Genomic DNA, 17,722 nt, shown 5'->3' on the forward strand with positions numbered 1-17,722 from the left:
TACTGTTGACGACACCTTCCATCACTTTGCCGGTGATTGAGAGTAGACTGATGGGGCGGTGATTGGCCGGATTGAATTTGTCCTGTTTTTTTGTGGACGGGGCATACCTGGGCAATTTTCCACATTGTTAGGTAGATGCCAGTGTTGTAGCTGTACTGGGACAGCTTGGCTCGAGGTGCAGCTAGTTCTGGAGCACAAGTCTTCAGCACGACAGCCGGGATGTTGTTGGGGCCCGTAGCCTTTGCTGTATCCAGTGCACTCAACCGTTTCTTGATATCATGTGGAGTAAATCGAATAGGCTGAAGACTGGCTTCTGTGGTGGTGGGGACCTCAGGAGGAGGCCGAGATGGATCATTCACTCGGCACTTCTGGCTGAAGATGGTTGCGAACACTTCAGCCTTGTCTTTTGCACTCACGTGCTAGGCTCCGGCATCATTGAGGATGGGCCATTGTTTAAGTGTATAGATAAAGTAAACTCAGAATATCAGTGACAGGTAAACCAGGAGATTAAGACACAAGAACAGAAACTTAAATGAGTGAAAAGTACATTTAAAACAGATATTAGGTTGAAAAAAAATCTTTAATTGTAGGATAATAAATGTTTGGGGTATCCTAGCAAGTAGGGTAGATTGTCAAACACATTAGAAGGAGTTAAATGTAGTTGAATGCTGAAGTGGGCAGATGAAGTACTGCAGCAATGAACTTTAATGGGCTGTTTGACCCTTTTTCACCTTGACTTCTTATGTTCAAAAGAAATCATTAATTGGCATCTATCTGTGGACATTTTCACATATGAAACATCTTTTTATCCTATTCACAATATGGCCCAGTAATTTCCAAGGCCACTGCAATTTTAAATAAGTATTAAAATGTTAAATTGTATCACTTCTCCAGTTCCTAAAGGAGACTCTTTCAAATTCAATCTCCCTAGAACTCCAAACCGTATCTGAAAATAATCTCCGTAACTTCGGTCCATTAGCTGCCAGTACAGTATTTGGAAAGATGTTATACAGGTTCACACGATTCTAATGTTTAAATATCCTCCTGAAATATTGAACTCCTGGTCATATTAGAGTCTCAGGTTCTGGGAGCGAGCACTGTTCTATCAAGTAGATAATCGGTAATATAACTAGCAATGTGAACCAAGAGCACATTCCCATCCAGTATGCAGAGCCAAGTTGTGTGAGATCATTCTTGATTTGTTCTTTGTGACGGTTGGTGAACAAAGACCATGAGATGAGATACAATAGAGCTGAAAATAAAAACATGGAAAACTTTAATATTATTTCTGAAAAGGTCAGATTGGCAACACATGCAATTATTATTGTGTTTTACAGTGATTTGTGACAGGTGGCAACTGGCAAATGACTCACAAAAATAGTTGCACAATGAAAATGATCCAACCTACTTCAAGTAGTTTTGTTTGATGTGACAGCAATTTTCCAGGCACTTTTCATGATGGTTTATGGCTCAGGTTGGCTAAAAACTACAACCTAAATCTATCAGTAAATCTACTGATATTTTTTTCAAAGTAATGTATAACAGTGCTTTGAGTGTTGAGATAAACATTTTACAGTCATTGTTATCTACATTAAATGAGCCATCCTCACTATTCCTACTCAATTCATGTCCGTCAGCTCAGCAGTAACAAGGGGATCGATGTCCCCACAACTGCTGTTCAGTAAAATGAACACAAAACAAAACTCTTAATAGGTTACTTTGCAGTAAATTTGAGTTATCCCTGTCCATGTGATGGTCATCAGCTGTAGTATTCAATCAAATGCTCAATTAGTCTGTATGAAAAGCTGAGTTTGATCACTCTTTGTTGTTCAGGAATGTATCAACATGAATCTGTTATATCTCATTGGTTAAATAGGCCATACATGAGGAGGAGGAATTTCTTCACCCAGAGAGTAGTGAACCTGTGGAATTCTCTACCGCAGAAGGCAGTTGAGGCCAATTCATTAAATATATTCAAGAAGGAGTTGGATATATTACTTAAGGCTAAAGGGATCAAGGGATATGGGGAGGCATCCAGTGGCAAGACATCCGGCGCATGTGGCAAGGCATCCAGTCCATCACTGACTACAAGGGCAAAAACACCAGCCCCCCGGTTAGCGATGCCTCCCTCCCGGAGGAGCTTAACAACTTCTACGCTCGCTTCGACAGGGACAACGGAGCCGGCTACCAAAGCCTTGCCACCCCCGGAAGATCAGGTGCTCACTCTGTCGACCTCCGACGTGAAGTGAACACACGAAAGGCTGCTGGACCGGATAGCATCCTGGGACGGGTACTCAAGGAATGTGCCGATCAGCTGGCTGATGTCTTCACCGACATCTTCAATCTGTCATTGGCCCAGGCAGTAATCCCTACATGCTTCAAGACCGCTACCATTATTCCTGTGCCAAAGCAAACGGCTGTGACGTGCTTGAACGACTATCGACCTGTCGCACTCACACCCATCATAATGAAGTGTTTCGAGAGACTGGTCTTAGCCCACATCAAAGCCAGTGTTCCTGCCTCTCTTGACCAACACCAGTTTGCCTATCGTGCAAACAGATCAACGGAGGATGTAATCACAACTGCTCTACACTCGGCACTGAATCACCTAGATGGTAAGGAGACCTACATCAGAATGCTGTTCATAGACTACAGCTCAGCATTCAACACTCGTCCCCAACAAGCTGGCCACCAAACTCCAAACTCTTGGCCTGAACACTTCCCTCTGCAACTGGACCCTGGACTTCCTAACAAACAGACCCCAGTCTGTCAAATTAGGTAGCCACACCTCCCCCACCCCCCCCCCCCGACCCTGAACACGGGGGCCCCACAAGGATGTGTGCTGAGCCCCCTCCTCTACTCCCTCTTCACCCACGACTGTGTGGCTGTTAATGGTTCCAACACCATCATCAAGTTTGCGGATGACACCACGGTAGTAGGCCAGATCACCAACAACGATGAGTCAGCCTACAGGGAGGAGGTCCAGCATCTCGTGAAGTGGTGCGCCGATAACAACCTGGCCCTTAACATCAAGAAAACCAAAGAAATCATTGTGGACTTCAGGAAGTCCAAAGGCGGAAGTCACACCCCCATCCACATCAATGGGGCTGTGGTGGAAAGGGTGGACAGCTTTAAGTTCCTTGGAGTCCACATCACGGAAGACCTCTCCTGGTCCCTCAGTACCTCCTCTCTGGTGAAGAAGGCCCAGCAGCGCCTGTATTTCCTAAGGAGGCTGAAGGGATGTAACCTGTCACCCCTGATCCTCTCTAACTTTTACCGCTGCACTATAGAGAGCATCCTGACAAACTGTATCACAGTATGGTATGGCAGCTGTAGCTACTATGACCGGAAAGCCCTGCAGCGGGTAGTCAAAACTGCCCAACGCATTACCAGCACCCGGCTACCGACCATAGAGCACATATACCAGAAACGCTGTCTACGGAGGTCACGGTCCATCAAAGACCCTACCCACCCCAGCCACAGTCTGTTTGCCCTCCTGCCATCTGGGAGACGCTACAGATGCATTCGCACCCATACGACCAGATTTAGAAACAGCTTCTTTCCCAGGGCTGTCATCCTACTGAACTCCACAAATAAACTCTAAAGCCTGCGCATCTGCCAATGCACTTTATTATGGTTATGTTTATGTTAATATACTACAAGCCAAATGTATGTTGAATGTTTAAATGTCTTAATCCAAATGTACATTCTTGGGAGCCGCAAGCCTACATTTCGTTGTACTGCACTTGCGCACTAACAATGACAATAAAAGTTGATTTGATTTGAGAAGGCAGGGACAGGGTACTGAATTTGGATGATCAGCCATGATTTCATTGAATGGCGGCGCAGGCTCGAGGGGCCGAATGGCCTACTCCTGCTACTATCTTCTATGTTTCTATGTTTCTATACCAGAAAAGTCCCAAGTTCCATCTTTAGTCTATGTTGAGATAGCTGAGGTGGGAACACTATACAGGAAACATTCTTTTAACCGGCGCCTAAATATCCGGAAATCTCTCTTAACTGGCAAAATTCAGGAGTAGGTTCAGGTACGTTTTACTATATATTAGTGGCCGCGTAACCGGGGTTCCTGCACCTGTGGCCATGTAACCGGGGTTCCTGAACTTGTGGCCGCGTAACCGGGGTTCCTGGATCTGTGGCCGTGCAACAGGGGCTCCTGCACCTGTGGCCGTGTATGGGGCTCTCGTACCTTGGTAAGTATACCTCTCTGTAATCTGGACTTTTTGATCAACCGGCACCACGCCGGTCCCATCGGTGCCGGATAAAAAAGAGTTTCCTGTAATTGGCCACATCCTTGCTCTTGGTAAAAAAAAAAGCTGGCAAGGATTCTTGACCCTAATTGCTATCCATTGATTCTTGCAAAAACTCAACCTGTGATAGTACAGTATTGTACCAGCAGTCTATCCCTATGGGGTCCATGGTGTAAAATAATGGGAGTCTAGCAGAGAAATTCAATTATTTTCTGTATGTTAAGATATTATTTCTAAAGGCTTTTCTGCAGCTGCTTGATGCATAAATAAAGATTCTGTATAATTTTTATACAAATTTGTAAATTCCATCCACAGCACTGTGCAGTATTTATGGATTTTCCTGGGGAATTCCCCCTCTCCATCACCAGTTTTCTCCTCTTCCCCCCTCTCCTTCTGAAAGCATTGACTTGATGGGGTACTTCTTCATGTGTGCAGATCACTCTCTGGTACCTCAACTATTCTCCTTGCATGACCCTTGACGGTGAGTGTTGGCAGGTTGTTCACCACAGGGGTATTACACCTGATGTCCACATAGTCACTTTCAGCAGGGATCGCTAAACAGCGATCAGGATTGAGAACCCTCGTCTATGTTTTCCCTTCCTTAACGGAGGGACACTGGTGCCAGTCGCAGCACCCTTACTGCCATCCTAGCTAATATCAACACAGATTGGGGATTGAATCTGGGACTTTCTTGGTCTGCATAGCTCTGCCTTTAACCAGCTGAACCATCCGAGGAGCTCCAGTGACTATATTCTTACCAGTTGGCATCAGTATTACAAGCAGCAGTTTTCCTTGATCCAGTATCCGCCCTGGATTCATCTTGGACTCCCTGCAGGTATCTGGGTTCCAGCACAGGATAAGCAGCAAACAGATACAGATAGCTGTGACTGCCATCATACTCGCAATCACTCCAAATACACGCTCCACTTCCACAGCTAAAAATGAAAACAACCGTAACTAATCAAAAAGCACCAGCAACACTTGAACATATTTCACTGATTCAAAATTCTGTAATATTTCTCCTGCAATTTTTTTTTCAGTTAATCAACAAAGCTCTAATTTAGTGGGCCAGACAATTTCCTCCACGCTTTAGGCTATAAATATTAATTAGGTGCAAAGTGCCTTTGCAGTTTGTGCAAACTGCACCCATTTTGGTATTTTTATCAACCCCACCCCCTGCTAGTATTTGGAAAGTTGAGCTGGGTCTCTCCTGACACACCCTAACAGCTAGCCCAAGTGCTCAGTGCCCTGGACGTAGATTGCCTGCCTGCCGTTGCCCGGAGCAATGTTAGTGCAAAAACTGAAGGTGGAGAGAATTTAAATCTGAATTGGTGATTGTGAGGTTGCCAATTAATTACTGAAAATATGCTAATCAGAAGAAATACCCTGTGTCATGACTTTATCCGTTTAAGCATCTGCTTTGCAATTCTGGATCATGATCTATTAGATTTATTTTTATTATAAAACCAGTGGTCAGAACAGAAACCAAGCTCTACAAAGTTTGCGTCTAATTTAATAGCACTGGGCGTGAAGAGCAGAAACTGAGTCTGTGAAGCAAGCACTACCAGAACTAAAACAGGAAATCAGTGGGATCAGACCTGACTGAATATATCAGAGAGAGGTGCTACATACCGCTCTCAGCACTTTGTAGAATCCTTCCCCTGTTTGAAAATTAAACCCTTTGCAGAAGTCTGAATTAAATGCCTTCCAAATTATGCTATTGTTGCTATTACTACAACAACAAATCACAGAAGGAGAAATTAGAAGGGGTGACCAAAAGCTTGGTTAAAGAGATGTGTTTTAAGGATGGTCTTAAAAAAGAGGGAGGTGAAAAGGTGGCGGAGTATCGGGGTGGAATTCCAGAGAATGGGCTTAGGTGGCTGAAGAAAAGGCTGCCAATGGTGCTTTTAAGGGAGGAGGATTCACAAGAGTCAGAGGAACGGAGCATTTGGGTGGGGGGCTGTTTGGTGGGGTGGGGGGGAGAATATGACCTGCAGAAAGGGCCTTTTCCGATTGCTGGAGAAAGTTGGTGGTCCCCCCAGTTCTCCTCTGATTCGATCCTTTGATGATGATACGAAGATTATAATCCAGATCAACGGTAATCAGTCTGTTAGTTTTGAAATTCATAGTGGTGTCAAACAGAGCTGCGTTTTGGTATATTCCTCTCTCTGCTGCTGTGTTATGCTTTCTCACCTAGTGCTGAAGGTGTATTACTCCATACAACGTCAGATGGAAAAATCTTTAATATTTTACGCCTAAGAGCAAAAAGCAAAATCAAACACCTGTTGATAAGATCACTTCTTTTTGCTGATGATGCAGTGTTGGTCACACACAGTGAAGTGGAGTTTAAACAACTTTGCAATAGCTTTTTGCTAGCTTGCAATAAATTTGGACTGACCATCAGTCTGAAGAAGACAGTGATCAAAGCACAGGGGGGAGATTTTGACTTTGTGCGATAGTGTGAAACAAGTGATAGCAAATTGGGAGCCCGTTTTACATCTCTCTCAATTTTTATTTCCATGGACTTCAAAACGAGATCGAAGTAACTTGCTCGGGTCGGGAGCGGCAACCAAAACCAGGTGAATTGGGATATGTAGGTACGGCAGAAATAAGCCCAGATGTGTCATGGTCGTAAACAGAGAGGGCATTCAAAGCTGAGTTTTTTGAGTGCAAATACCCAGCTTGGAGGGATTTTATTTTAAGTCAAATTTCAGGTTTAGCTGTTTGAATAATTTATTCCTGTCTTCAGTTTCCCTGTGCCATGTGCCATTCCCTGGCTGAAAGACTACACAGGAAATCATTCCTGCGCTTCTGCCAAGATTGCTTTGTAACCAGCCATCAAAAAAACAGAGAAGCCCTAACCCATAAATGATTTCCTCTTTTTACTCCTCTTCTTTCCCCCTCCCCAGATAGGGAAGGATCGGCCTTTCTCTCTGCTGCAATTCTCCTTTTTGTTCTGTCCCCACTGCTCAGGCCTCCTATTGTCTGATTGATTTTATTTTATGTTGAGGCCTAGAGTACAAAAGCAAGGAAGTTATGATGAACCTGTATAAAACACTGGTTCGGCTTCAACTGGAGTATTGTGTCCAATTCTGGGCACCGCACTTTAGGAAGACTGTGAAGGCCTTAGAGAGGGTGCAGAAAAGATTTACAAGAATGATTCCAGAGATGAGGGACTTCAGTTATGTGGATAGACTGGAGAAGCTGGATTTGTTCTCCTTGGAGCAGAGAAGGTTGAGAGGAGATTTGATAGCGGTGTTCAAAATCATGATGGGTCTAAAGAGAGTAGATAGAGAGAAACTGTTCCCACTGGCTGAGGGGTTGTGAACCAGAGGACACAGATTTAAGGTGATTGGCAAAAGAACCAAAATCGACATAAGAAAAAACTTTTTTACGCAGCGAGTGGTTAGGATCTGGAATGCACTGCCTGAGAGGGCGGTGGAGGCAGATTCAATCGTGGCTTTTAAAAGGGAATTGGATAAGTACCTGAAGGAAAAAAAATTGCAGGCCTACGGGGAAAGGACGAGGGGAGAATGGGACTAGCTGAAGTGCTCTTGCAGAGAGCCAGCATGGGCTCGACGGGCCGAATGGCCTCCTTCTGTGCTGTAACCATCTTTGATTCTATGATTCTAATCTCTCTCTGCTTTGAGATGTTGTGAGGTCTTTGACGATATTGGTATGTGCTGCCTCATTATCAATGTGTATTTATTCACCTGTTTTATAAATTTGTATCATTCTGGCATAAACTGTTGCAGACAGAAGGTGTGTAGATTTGAGGATTGATACAATGTTTCTAGAATGTATGGAGTGTCCTCCTCAAATTTGGCTGCCCTCAAAAGTTTGTCACCATCCTCCACCTGCTTCACGACGACATGCAAGCTGTGATCCTGACCAACGGATCTACCACAGACCCAATTCACGTACGGACCGGGGTCAAGCAAGGCTGTGTCATCGCACCAACGCTCTTCTCGATCTTCCTTGTGGAGTGGAGCTAATCTACAGAACAAACGGGAAACTGTTCAACCTCCATCGCCTCCAGTCCAGATCCAAGGTCGTCCCTTCCTCTGTCATCGAATTACAGTATGCCGACAACTCTTGCGTCTGCGCTCACTTGGAGGTCGAACTCCAAACCATCGTTAACACCTTCACCGAAGCATACGAGAGCATAGGCCTTACACTAAACATCCATAAGACAAAGGTCCTCTACCAACCTGCCCCTGCCTCACAGTACCCCGCCCCCCCCCCCCCTCCCCCCGATTATCAAAATCCATGACAAGGCCTTGGACAACGTGGACCACTTTCCATACCTCTGGAGCCTAATGTCAACAAGGGCAGGCGTCGATGACGAAGTCCAACACCGCCTTCAGTGTGCCAGTGCAGCCTTCGGTCGCCTGAGGAAGAGAGTGTTTGAAGACCAGAACCTCAAACCCGGCACCAAGCTCATGGTCTACAGAGCAGCAGTGATACCTGCCCTGCTGTATGCCTCAGAGACATGAACCATGTACAGCAGGCACCTCAAAGCACTGGAGAGGTACCACCAACGCTGCCTCCGCAAGATCCTGCAAATCCATTGGCAGGATAGGCACACCAACGTCGGTGTTCTCGCTCAGGCCAACATCCCCAGCATCGAAGCTTTGACCGCACTTGATCAGCTCCGATGGACAGGTCACATCGTCCGCATGCCCGATACGAGACTCCCAAAACAAGCGCTCTACTCAGAGCTCTGACACGGCAAGAGAGCCCTAGGTGGGCAGAGGAAACGCTTCAAGGACATCCTCAAAGCCTCCTTGAAAAAGTGCAACATCCCCACCGACACCTGGGAATCCCTGGCCAAGACCGTACAAAGTGGAGGAGAAGCATCCGGGAAGGCACCAAATAGCTCGAGTCTCTTCGCCGGGAACAAGCGGAAGCCAAGCGCAAACAGCGGAAGGAGCGCACGTCAACCCAAGCACCCCACCCACCCCCCCCCCCCTTCAACCACCGTCTGCCCCACCTGTGACAGAGACTGTAGGTCCCGCATTGGACTCATCAGTCACCTGAGAACTCTTTTTTTTAAATGTGGAAGCAAGTCATCTTCAGTTCCGAGGGACTGCCTAAGAGAAGAGAAGATACAATGTTTCTAGAATGTATAACTCGCTTATTTGCAACATATTACTGAATCAGAACCACTTCTTAGATAAATATTGGCCTGGAATTTGCAGTCAGCACGAAGTGAAGGCGTTCGCTGCTGGCACTGAAGTACGCTTTGCACAAGGATCTTGTGATCCCTGTGTTGAGAACTTAGGGTTTTCCGACCTTCAGTTAAAATCAACCCAGAAGTTAATGTGGATTCCCTTGTGTGAACTGCTGTGATGTCAACAGCTTGTCTAAGCAGCCAATCAAAAGAAAAACTTGCATTTATATAGCGCCTTTCAGACCACCAGACATCCCAAAGCACTTTACAGCCAATGAAGTACGTTTTGAAGTGTAGTCACTGTCGCAATGTAGGAAACACGGCAGCCAATCTGCGCACAGCAAGCTCCCACACACAGCAATGTGATAATGACCAGATAATCTGTTTTAGTGATACTGATAGAGAGATAGATATTGGCCAGGACACCGGGGTAAGTCCCCTGCTCTTCTTCGAAATAGTGCCATGGGATCTTTTACGTCCACCTGAGAGAGCAGATGGGGCCTCGGTTTAATGTCTCATCCGAAAGACGACACCTCCGACAGTGCAGCACTCCCTCAGCACTGCACTGAAGTGTCAGCCTAGCTTTATGTGCTCAAGTCCCTGGAGTGGGACTTGAACCCACAACCTTCTGACTCAGAGGCAAGGGTGCTGCCAACTGAGCCAGGGCTTACACAAAATCTGTGCCCTCTGGTTATCGAGCTCTCTGCTAAGGGAAATAGGTGCTTCCTATCCACTCTAGGCCCCTCATAATTTTATACACCTTAATTAGATCTCCCCTCAGCCTCCTCTGCTCCAAAGAAAACAACCCTATCCTATCCAATCTTACTTCATAGCTAAAATTCTCAAGTCCTGGCAACATCCTCGTAAATCTCCTCTGTACTCTCTCTAGTGTAGTCACATATTTCCTGTAATGTGGTGACCAGAACTGCACGCAGTACTCCAGCTGTGGCCTAACTAATGTTTTATACAGTTCGAGCATAACCTCCCTGCTCTTGGAGTGTCAGCCTGGAATTTTATGAGTAAGCTCTTAAAATTCTAACTTTTTAAAAACGTTAGAGAGCAAAACAAAGATTGGAGCTCTCACATGGGGCAAAGGCAAACCTGAAATAAAGAGGGACAAGCTTTAAAAAAAATTAAAACTTTTTTTGAAAAGTTTCTTAATTTTAATTTTTATTAAACTGGACAAATTTCACACTGCACAAAATTAAAATTATTTTTCCAGGCCCTTAACATTTGTTTAGCAGTAATAACGCTGTCAAAATCCCAGTTACACCTGATCCCTTTGGGTCTAACTTTTAGTGGGGAATTTAACAGCGTAATTACTGCGGAAGAGCCCAAGTTTTCGTCAGTTCCTGATTACTGATTTGGCTGATAACACAGATTGCCGGCACTGTGATTGGGAGGGGGGGGAACCACAGACTGTTTTGGAGCGGTCATTTACAGCACAACTTTGGGATCTCCGCAAGCGCCTGCGCATGCACCAAATCCCGAAGTTGCGGTCAGTTTCAAAGACGGAATGATGGCCAGTTCGCTGTCATCCCGACTGCAAGTTCCGGGCCAATGTATCTAATGGAGCTTCACTGTGCAACCTGCTGGAAACTTTGATTGTGAATTGACAGATGTTTTGAATCAACGAACACGGGCTTATTTGTTTATTGAGATCTATGGTGCAGTTATATAGGACAGATAACAAGCTGTGATGATCAATTGGCAGGCCCTTGCTATAGTGATCAAAGGCCTGGCTGACTGGCACTGAGGTACAGCAATAACAGAGTTCTGCACATGCGAGTTTTGACAGATGCACAAAGCTCTGCTGCTGACAGCTAATTGCTGGTGATAGGAGAGTGTGGGCAGCAGTGTTTGCCCTCTCAAAGTTCCCAGGCCATACAATTATGACATGCAGCTCCGCAACAGGCTGGAATTATCCTTCGGATAGCATCTTCTGGTGATTCAGGTGGACATTTAAGATCCTATGACACTTAGCTAAGAAGAGCAGAGAGTTCTCCTGGTGCCAACTGGCCAACATTGCTTTGTCAACCATGAGCAGTTTAACTGGTCGGTCATCTCATTGTGATGTTTGTGGAATTCTGCTGTGTTCACTTATGCAGAGTAATTCATTGTATGTAAAGCACTTTGTGTCAGTCCTGAGAGACGTGTTAAGGTGCATGTCTCTGACTTTTTACGGGGGGTTTGGTTTGGAGTGCTCCATTTTGGATTGAGCTTTGCTGTGAATAAGGTATCAGTTGCAGCAGGGCAGCCATGACTGTAATCAGGGGGAAAAGGCAACATCTGGACTGTTTCACTCTCCTGGAAAAGGAACCAGTATTGAAGTGGGGACCGAATGAGTGGTAAAAATGACAGCTCACTTAGAATACATAACCCATGTCCTCAGCTACAGAAAGTCTGGCATTCCCACCATTCTCTTCCTCACCAAGCTGCACTAGTTCCCTGTAACCCAGCAAAAGATCCCAGTTCTTCTTTTCAAGACCCTTCCTTACCTGGTCACGCCCTACCTCAGCGATCTACACTGCAAGCACTCACCTCATTCCTCCGACACTCTCTCTCTCACTCCCACAACTCTATGGTTTGTGGCTGCTCTTTCATTCACTATGCCCCAGCTCTCTGGGTCACTCTCCACAAATCCCTCTAGCTTTTCCTGCTTTTAAAAACCTCTTTTCCTCAACCTGGCTTTCAGGCTCCCTTTTTGTTCCTGTTTTCCCCTTTTGCTTTCTGCTTTTTTGCCTACTGTTTTCAAGCACCCTGTGAAAGGCCTTGAGACATTTTTGAACACGGGGAATGCTATCAAAATGTAAGTTATTGTTTATTTCAGCAGAGTTGATGTAATTTTCTGGATGGAATCTGTGTCTCCCTGTGTGCATTGATGCTCCTACCTACAGGAATATTGTGTAGTACCTGACTTAGTTTGAACAAATTATTCAAAACTCAATTCGCTGCACTGTTACTGCTAGGTGATGGTGTGGGGACCTTTTAAAACTCCTAAAACTAGAGACTAAATCACAGACTGCATAAGTAGATTGGATAAAATGCACAAAATATTGAACAACCATAATGGTTTGTGTGTGCTGCCTTGTCAAGTGGGCAATGGTTTGAAAGACTGAGCCTGACATTGTGGTGTTCAAAATTATGAGGGGTTTTGAGTAAATAAGGAAAAACTGTTTCCACTGGCAGGAAGGTCAATATAGACACAGATTTAAGATAATTGGCAAAAGAACCAGAGGGGAGATAAGGAAAATTTATTCTATGCAGCGAGTTGTTGTGATCTGGAGTGCACTGCCTGAAAGGTTGGTGGAAGCAGATTCAATAGGAACATTCAAAAAGGAATTGTATACTTGGAAAAAAAATTGCATATATATAACTTCTTTAACATAGTAAAATCTCCCAAGGCACTTCACGGGAGCGTTATCAAACAAAATTTGACACTAAGCCACATGAGATATTAGGACAGATGACCAAAAGCTTGGTCAAAGAGGTAGGTTTTAAGGAGAGAGAAGCAGGGAGGATTAAGGAGGGAATTCCAGAGCATAGGGCCAAGGCAGCTGAAGGCACGGCCACCAATGGTGGAGTGATTAAAATTGGGAATGCGCAAGAGGCCAGAATTGGAGGAAAGCAGAAATCTCGGAGGGTTGTAGGGCTGGAGGAGATTACAGAGATGGGGAGGGGTGAGGTCGTGGAGGGATTTGAAAACATGAATGAGAATTTTAAAATTGAGGCATTGCCGGACCGGGAGTCAATGTAGGTCAGTGAGCACAGGGGTGATGGGTGAATGGGACTTGATGCAAGTTAGTAGACAGGCAGCAGAGTTTTGGATGAACTCAAGTTTATGGAGGATGGCAGATGGGAAGCTGGCCAGGAGAGCATTGGAATAGTCAAGTCTAGAGGTAACAACAGCATGGATGAGGGTTTCAGCAGCGGATGAGCTGAGGCAGGGGCGGAAACAGGCGATGTTATGGAGGTGGAAGTAGGTGGTCTTAGTGATGGAGCGGATATGTGGTCAGAAGCTCATCTCAGGGTCAAATACCACACCAATGTTGCTAACGGTTTAGTTCAGGCAGTGGCCAGGGAGAGGGATGGAGTTGGTAACTAGAGAACAGAGTTTGTGGCAGGGACTGAAAACAATGGCTTCAGTCTTCCCACTATTTAGTTGGAGGAAATTTCTGCTATTCCAGTACTGGATATTGGACAAACGGAGTGACAAATTAGAGACAGTGGAGGGGTTGAGATAGGTAGTGGTGAATTAGAGCTAGGTGCCATCAGCGTACATGTGGAACCTGACATTGTGTTTTCAGATAATGTCAACAAGAGGCGGCGCGTAGATGTGAAATAGGAGAAGGCCAAGAATAGATCCTTGGGGGACTCCAGAGGTAACTGTGCGGAAGTGGGAAGAGAAACCACTGAAGATAATTCACTGGCTACAACTGGATAGATCAGAATTATACCAGGTGAGGGCGGTCCCATCCAGCTGGATGATGGAGGAGAGGTGTTGGAGGAGGATGGTGTGGTCAACCATGTCAAAGGCTACAGACAGGTCAAGAAACATGAGGAGGGATAGTTTGCTACGATCACAGTCACTGAGGATGTTATTTGTGACTTTGATAAATGCTGTTTCAGTACTGAGGCAGGGGCATAAACCTGATTGGAGGGATTCAAATATGGCGTTGCAGAAAAGGTGGGCACGGATTTGGGCGATGACAACATATTCAAGGAGTTTGGAGAGGAAAGGGAGGCTGGAGATGAGGTGGTAGTTTGCAAGGACAGAGGGGTCAAGGATGGGTTTTTTGAGAGGGGTGATGATGGCTGATTTGAAGGGGAGGGAGCAGTACCTGAGTAGAGGGAATCGTTAACAATATCAGCTAACATGGGGGCTAGGAAGGGAAGTTGGGCGGTCAGCAGTTTGGTGGGAATAGGGTTGATGGAGCAGAAAGAGGATCTCATGGAAAGGATGAGCTCGAAGAGAGAGGTGAGAAACTAGAGAAAGATGTGGGTTCAGGGCTAGGGCAGAGGGAACCTTAAGGGAAGTTTGGGCTGGTATTCTAGTGGAAGGGAGGTACATGGAAGAAGCAACTGAACGGATAGTCTCGATCTTAGTGACAAAGAAGTCCATGAGCTCCTTGCACTTGTTGGAGGTGAGGGTGGAGGAGGCAAGGGAGAAAGGTTTAAGAAGACGATTTGTAGTGGAAAAGAGAAGCCAGGGGTTGTAAGAATATTGAGCAGTTATGGCCGAGGAGAGCAAGACCCGATAGTGCTTTATCTGGTCCAGCTAGATCTGGCGATGAATGGTTAAACCAGTTGTCCGCCATAAACGTTCAAGTCCGCATCTCTTGGACTTAAAGAAGCAGAGACGAGGGTCATACCAGGGGGAATGACCAAGGTGAGAAAGAGTAATGGTTTCAATGGGTGAAAGCGAGGGTGTGATTGAGCAGATCGATAGCTGCAGAAATGTCTTGGTGAATGGAAGGCCAAAGGCTAGACAGTTGGGAATTTGAAAGTGCCATTGTAAGTGACTTGGGGGAAGAGTTTTTTTTCCAGGGGTGGACACAGAAGGAAGTGTGGTTAGGAGCAGGAAGGGGGATGTGGGTGGAGTGCAATACAAGGAGATGATCAGAGATGGCCTTCTCTGTGATTGACACAATGGGAGTAGAGAGGCTATGTGAGATGGCAAGGTCAAGGGGGGTGGCCATATGGGTAGAGGAGTTTATATGGAGGGAGAGATTAAGGGAGGATAGGAGGGCAGTGAACTCAGAGAAGAGAGAGCAGGATGAGTTGAGATGGAGGTTGAAATCACCGAGGATGAGAAGTCACTTGGTGCAGAGCCTGATGGAGGAAAGCAGTGAAGATATCTTGGTGAGAAACTTGGTGTGGTACTTGGGTGGGCAGAATGGAACAAGGATTTTAAAGGGATGAGAGAGGTGGAACAAGGTAAGATATTCAAAGGAGGCGAAGATGCCAGAGGAGTACGGGGACAGACCAAGGTGTGATTTGATGATGAGAGCCACACTGGCACAGTGGTGGTCTGGGCGGAGCAGGGGTTGGAAGGTATAGCCAGGCGGGGAGGCTTAGTTAAGGGGGGAAAGTGTCATCACCCGTCAGCCAGGTTTCCATCAAGGCCATGATGTTGATGGAATCATCCACAATAAGCTCATGGAATAGCAAGGGCCTTATTCACAAGTGAGCGGACATTCTGGAGGGAGATGGGGAGAGGAGCGGTGATAGCTGATCCACTGGCAGAGTCCACAGGTGAGGTGAGTGGGACAGGAAGGAGATTGGCCAGATTAGACCCCAGCTGTGGGGAAAGAGCAGGGGAGTGGGACTAATTGGATCTCTTCAAAGAGCCGGCACAGACACGATGGCCCGAATGGCCTCCTTGTGCGCTGTATGCTTCTATGATTCACACACCCATATTGTACATGGGGCAAACCCGATTGGAGATGAAATCTCTTACCTCGGCTGAGCCGGTGGTGGAGTTGGCCGTTCTGGGCAGCGGTTGTGCTTGTGTTGCCGGGCGTGTGCCACAGCCCCTTGTTCTGATACCAGTCGGGGCTGCAGACCGAGTAGATCAAGGCGACGGAGCCAATTATTCCAGTGATGTTCTGCAGCAACCTGTATCTCAGCTCCTTTCCCCACATCTTTAGCTTTTCCAGTCGAACAGGCGTTTATGCGGAATCTGCCTTTAGGAGAGAGGGCGATGGATCGGGGGAGGTCAGCGGCAGAATACTAGCGTGGGTTGGGAAAGAAACGTTTCTGTAAACTATGGCTGACTGACTTTGAACATTTTTGATCTGGACTATCATCCAGTGAAGCTGGAGTTAAAAAAAAATCCCAGCACGAGTTGGAAATCCCAGTACTTCGCTGTCAGAAATCCCCATGCGATCGATTACCTGATCTGTTTCAGCGGCGGGCGATTTGGCGATGAATGTCTGATCGTGAATGCTGAGCAGTGCTGGGGGCAGAGCCAGTGGGGCGGGGGCCGGGTCTGGTGCTAAATCTCTAAACTACAGACGTGAAAATGCAATTGAGGCGGAGATTCACATCACACCACGGGAAGGAAATGCAAAAAAACGGTTCTGACCCATTCCTGTCCTGCGGCGAGAGCACCGAGAGATTATTGCAATCGCTCCAAGTTCTGGGGAGACTCACACAGTATAAACTGGGTTCATACAGTGTGTCAAACCTTAGCCATTTGGCAGGACAGGAAATTGTACATTGCTGTTTACAAGAAATCAGCAGAACGTTTCCATCAGAAATTGGGTTTCCCCCATGACGTTTCTCGAATACTAATAAATCCACCAAAAAGCACCCACACATGCAAACCTGTTGTCAAGAAAGCAGTCATTTGGCGCGAGACCACGGTTATTTTTGTTTAAAAAATCCTAATCTATTGTAATCCGTCTCCCTCTTACAATTAAATTAAGTCCACATGGCTTGGAATTTCCTGCGTATTTGCGCCCAGAGACTCGCGCAATCGGGGCATAAAGCCGGCCTAACAGTTGGCAGAATTTTGGGCGTAAGTGAGTTACGCGCGTCATTACAATACGCTCAAATCTCCTCGATCTTTTCCAATGGTCTATCAATCCTTCCGCCCACCCCACGCATCTGCAACCAAAATATTGGCCCCGAACCCAAGTTACAGATGCAAGTTTCCTGCAATTGCACCTGTTCAGAGGATCTCTCCAAACTGCGACCAAATTTTCAGGCATTATAGTCACCTTAAGTAAGCAAAAATCATTGAAGCCATTCGCATCATGTTGCTCGGATAGTTTTCTGTACCCGCTCAAGTGGGTGTCCCTGGGTTGCTGAGTGCAAGGGAAAGGTTACATGATGGGGGTGGCTGGCTGCATGGTTTCCAGTGTTGGCAGAGGCAGAGGGGACTGCGAAGTCTTGCTATTCAGCAATCTTTTCAGCTAGCTCCTGACTGTCACCTTCTGGAGGAGGTACTGTTAGCTTTGGCCTGCTGGAGCAGCATTCTATCTTAATCAGCTACTTTGGGAATCTCTAAGTGATTGATGAATACATAGAAACATTAAATAAGAATACGTTCTCATAGAATCATAGACATTTACAGCACAGAAGGAGGCCATTCGGCCCATCTTGTCTGTGCCGGCTGACAAAGCGATCCAGCCTTGTAGGTTACGACACTTTAAGTGCATATCCAAGTACTTTTTAATTGTGATGAGGGTTTCTGCCTCTACCACCCTTTCAGGCAGTGAGTTCCAGACCCCCACCACCCTCTGGGTGAAAACATTTCTCCTCAAATCCCCTCTAA

The 17,722-nt window shown here is 46.1% G+C and overlaps 1 protein-coding gene across 1 annotated transcript; it reads right to left on the minus strand.

The window, feature by feature from the left end:
- Positions 1–567: 567 nt before the first annotated feature.
- LOC147107038 (uncharacterized) lies at positions 568–16,813 on the minus strand. The gene is made up of 3 exons (XM_086008485.1): positions 15,902–16,813; positions 5,027–5,203; positions 568–1,252 (listed from the first exon to the last, which is right to left on the minus strand). Exons 1-3 carry the CDS (start codon positions 16,083–16,085, stop codon positions 1,065–1,067), a joined length of 549 nt encoding a protein of 182 aa, XP_085864611.1. The 5' UTR covers positions 16,086–16,813; the 3' UTR covers positions 568–1,064.
- Between the last annotated feature and the right edge of the window lie 909 nt (positions 16,814–17,722).

The sequence above is a fragment of the Somniosus microcephalus genome, chromosome 15 (assembly GCF_052327205.1).
Source record: "Somniosus microcephalus isolate GS21.2 chromosome 15, FLI_Smic_1.0, whole genome shotgun sequence".
Taxonomy (NCBI): Eukaryota; Metazoa; Chordata; class Chondrichthyes; order Squaliformes; family Somniosidae; genus Somniosus; species Somniosus microcephalus.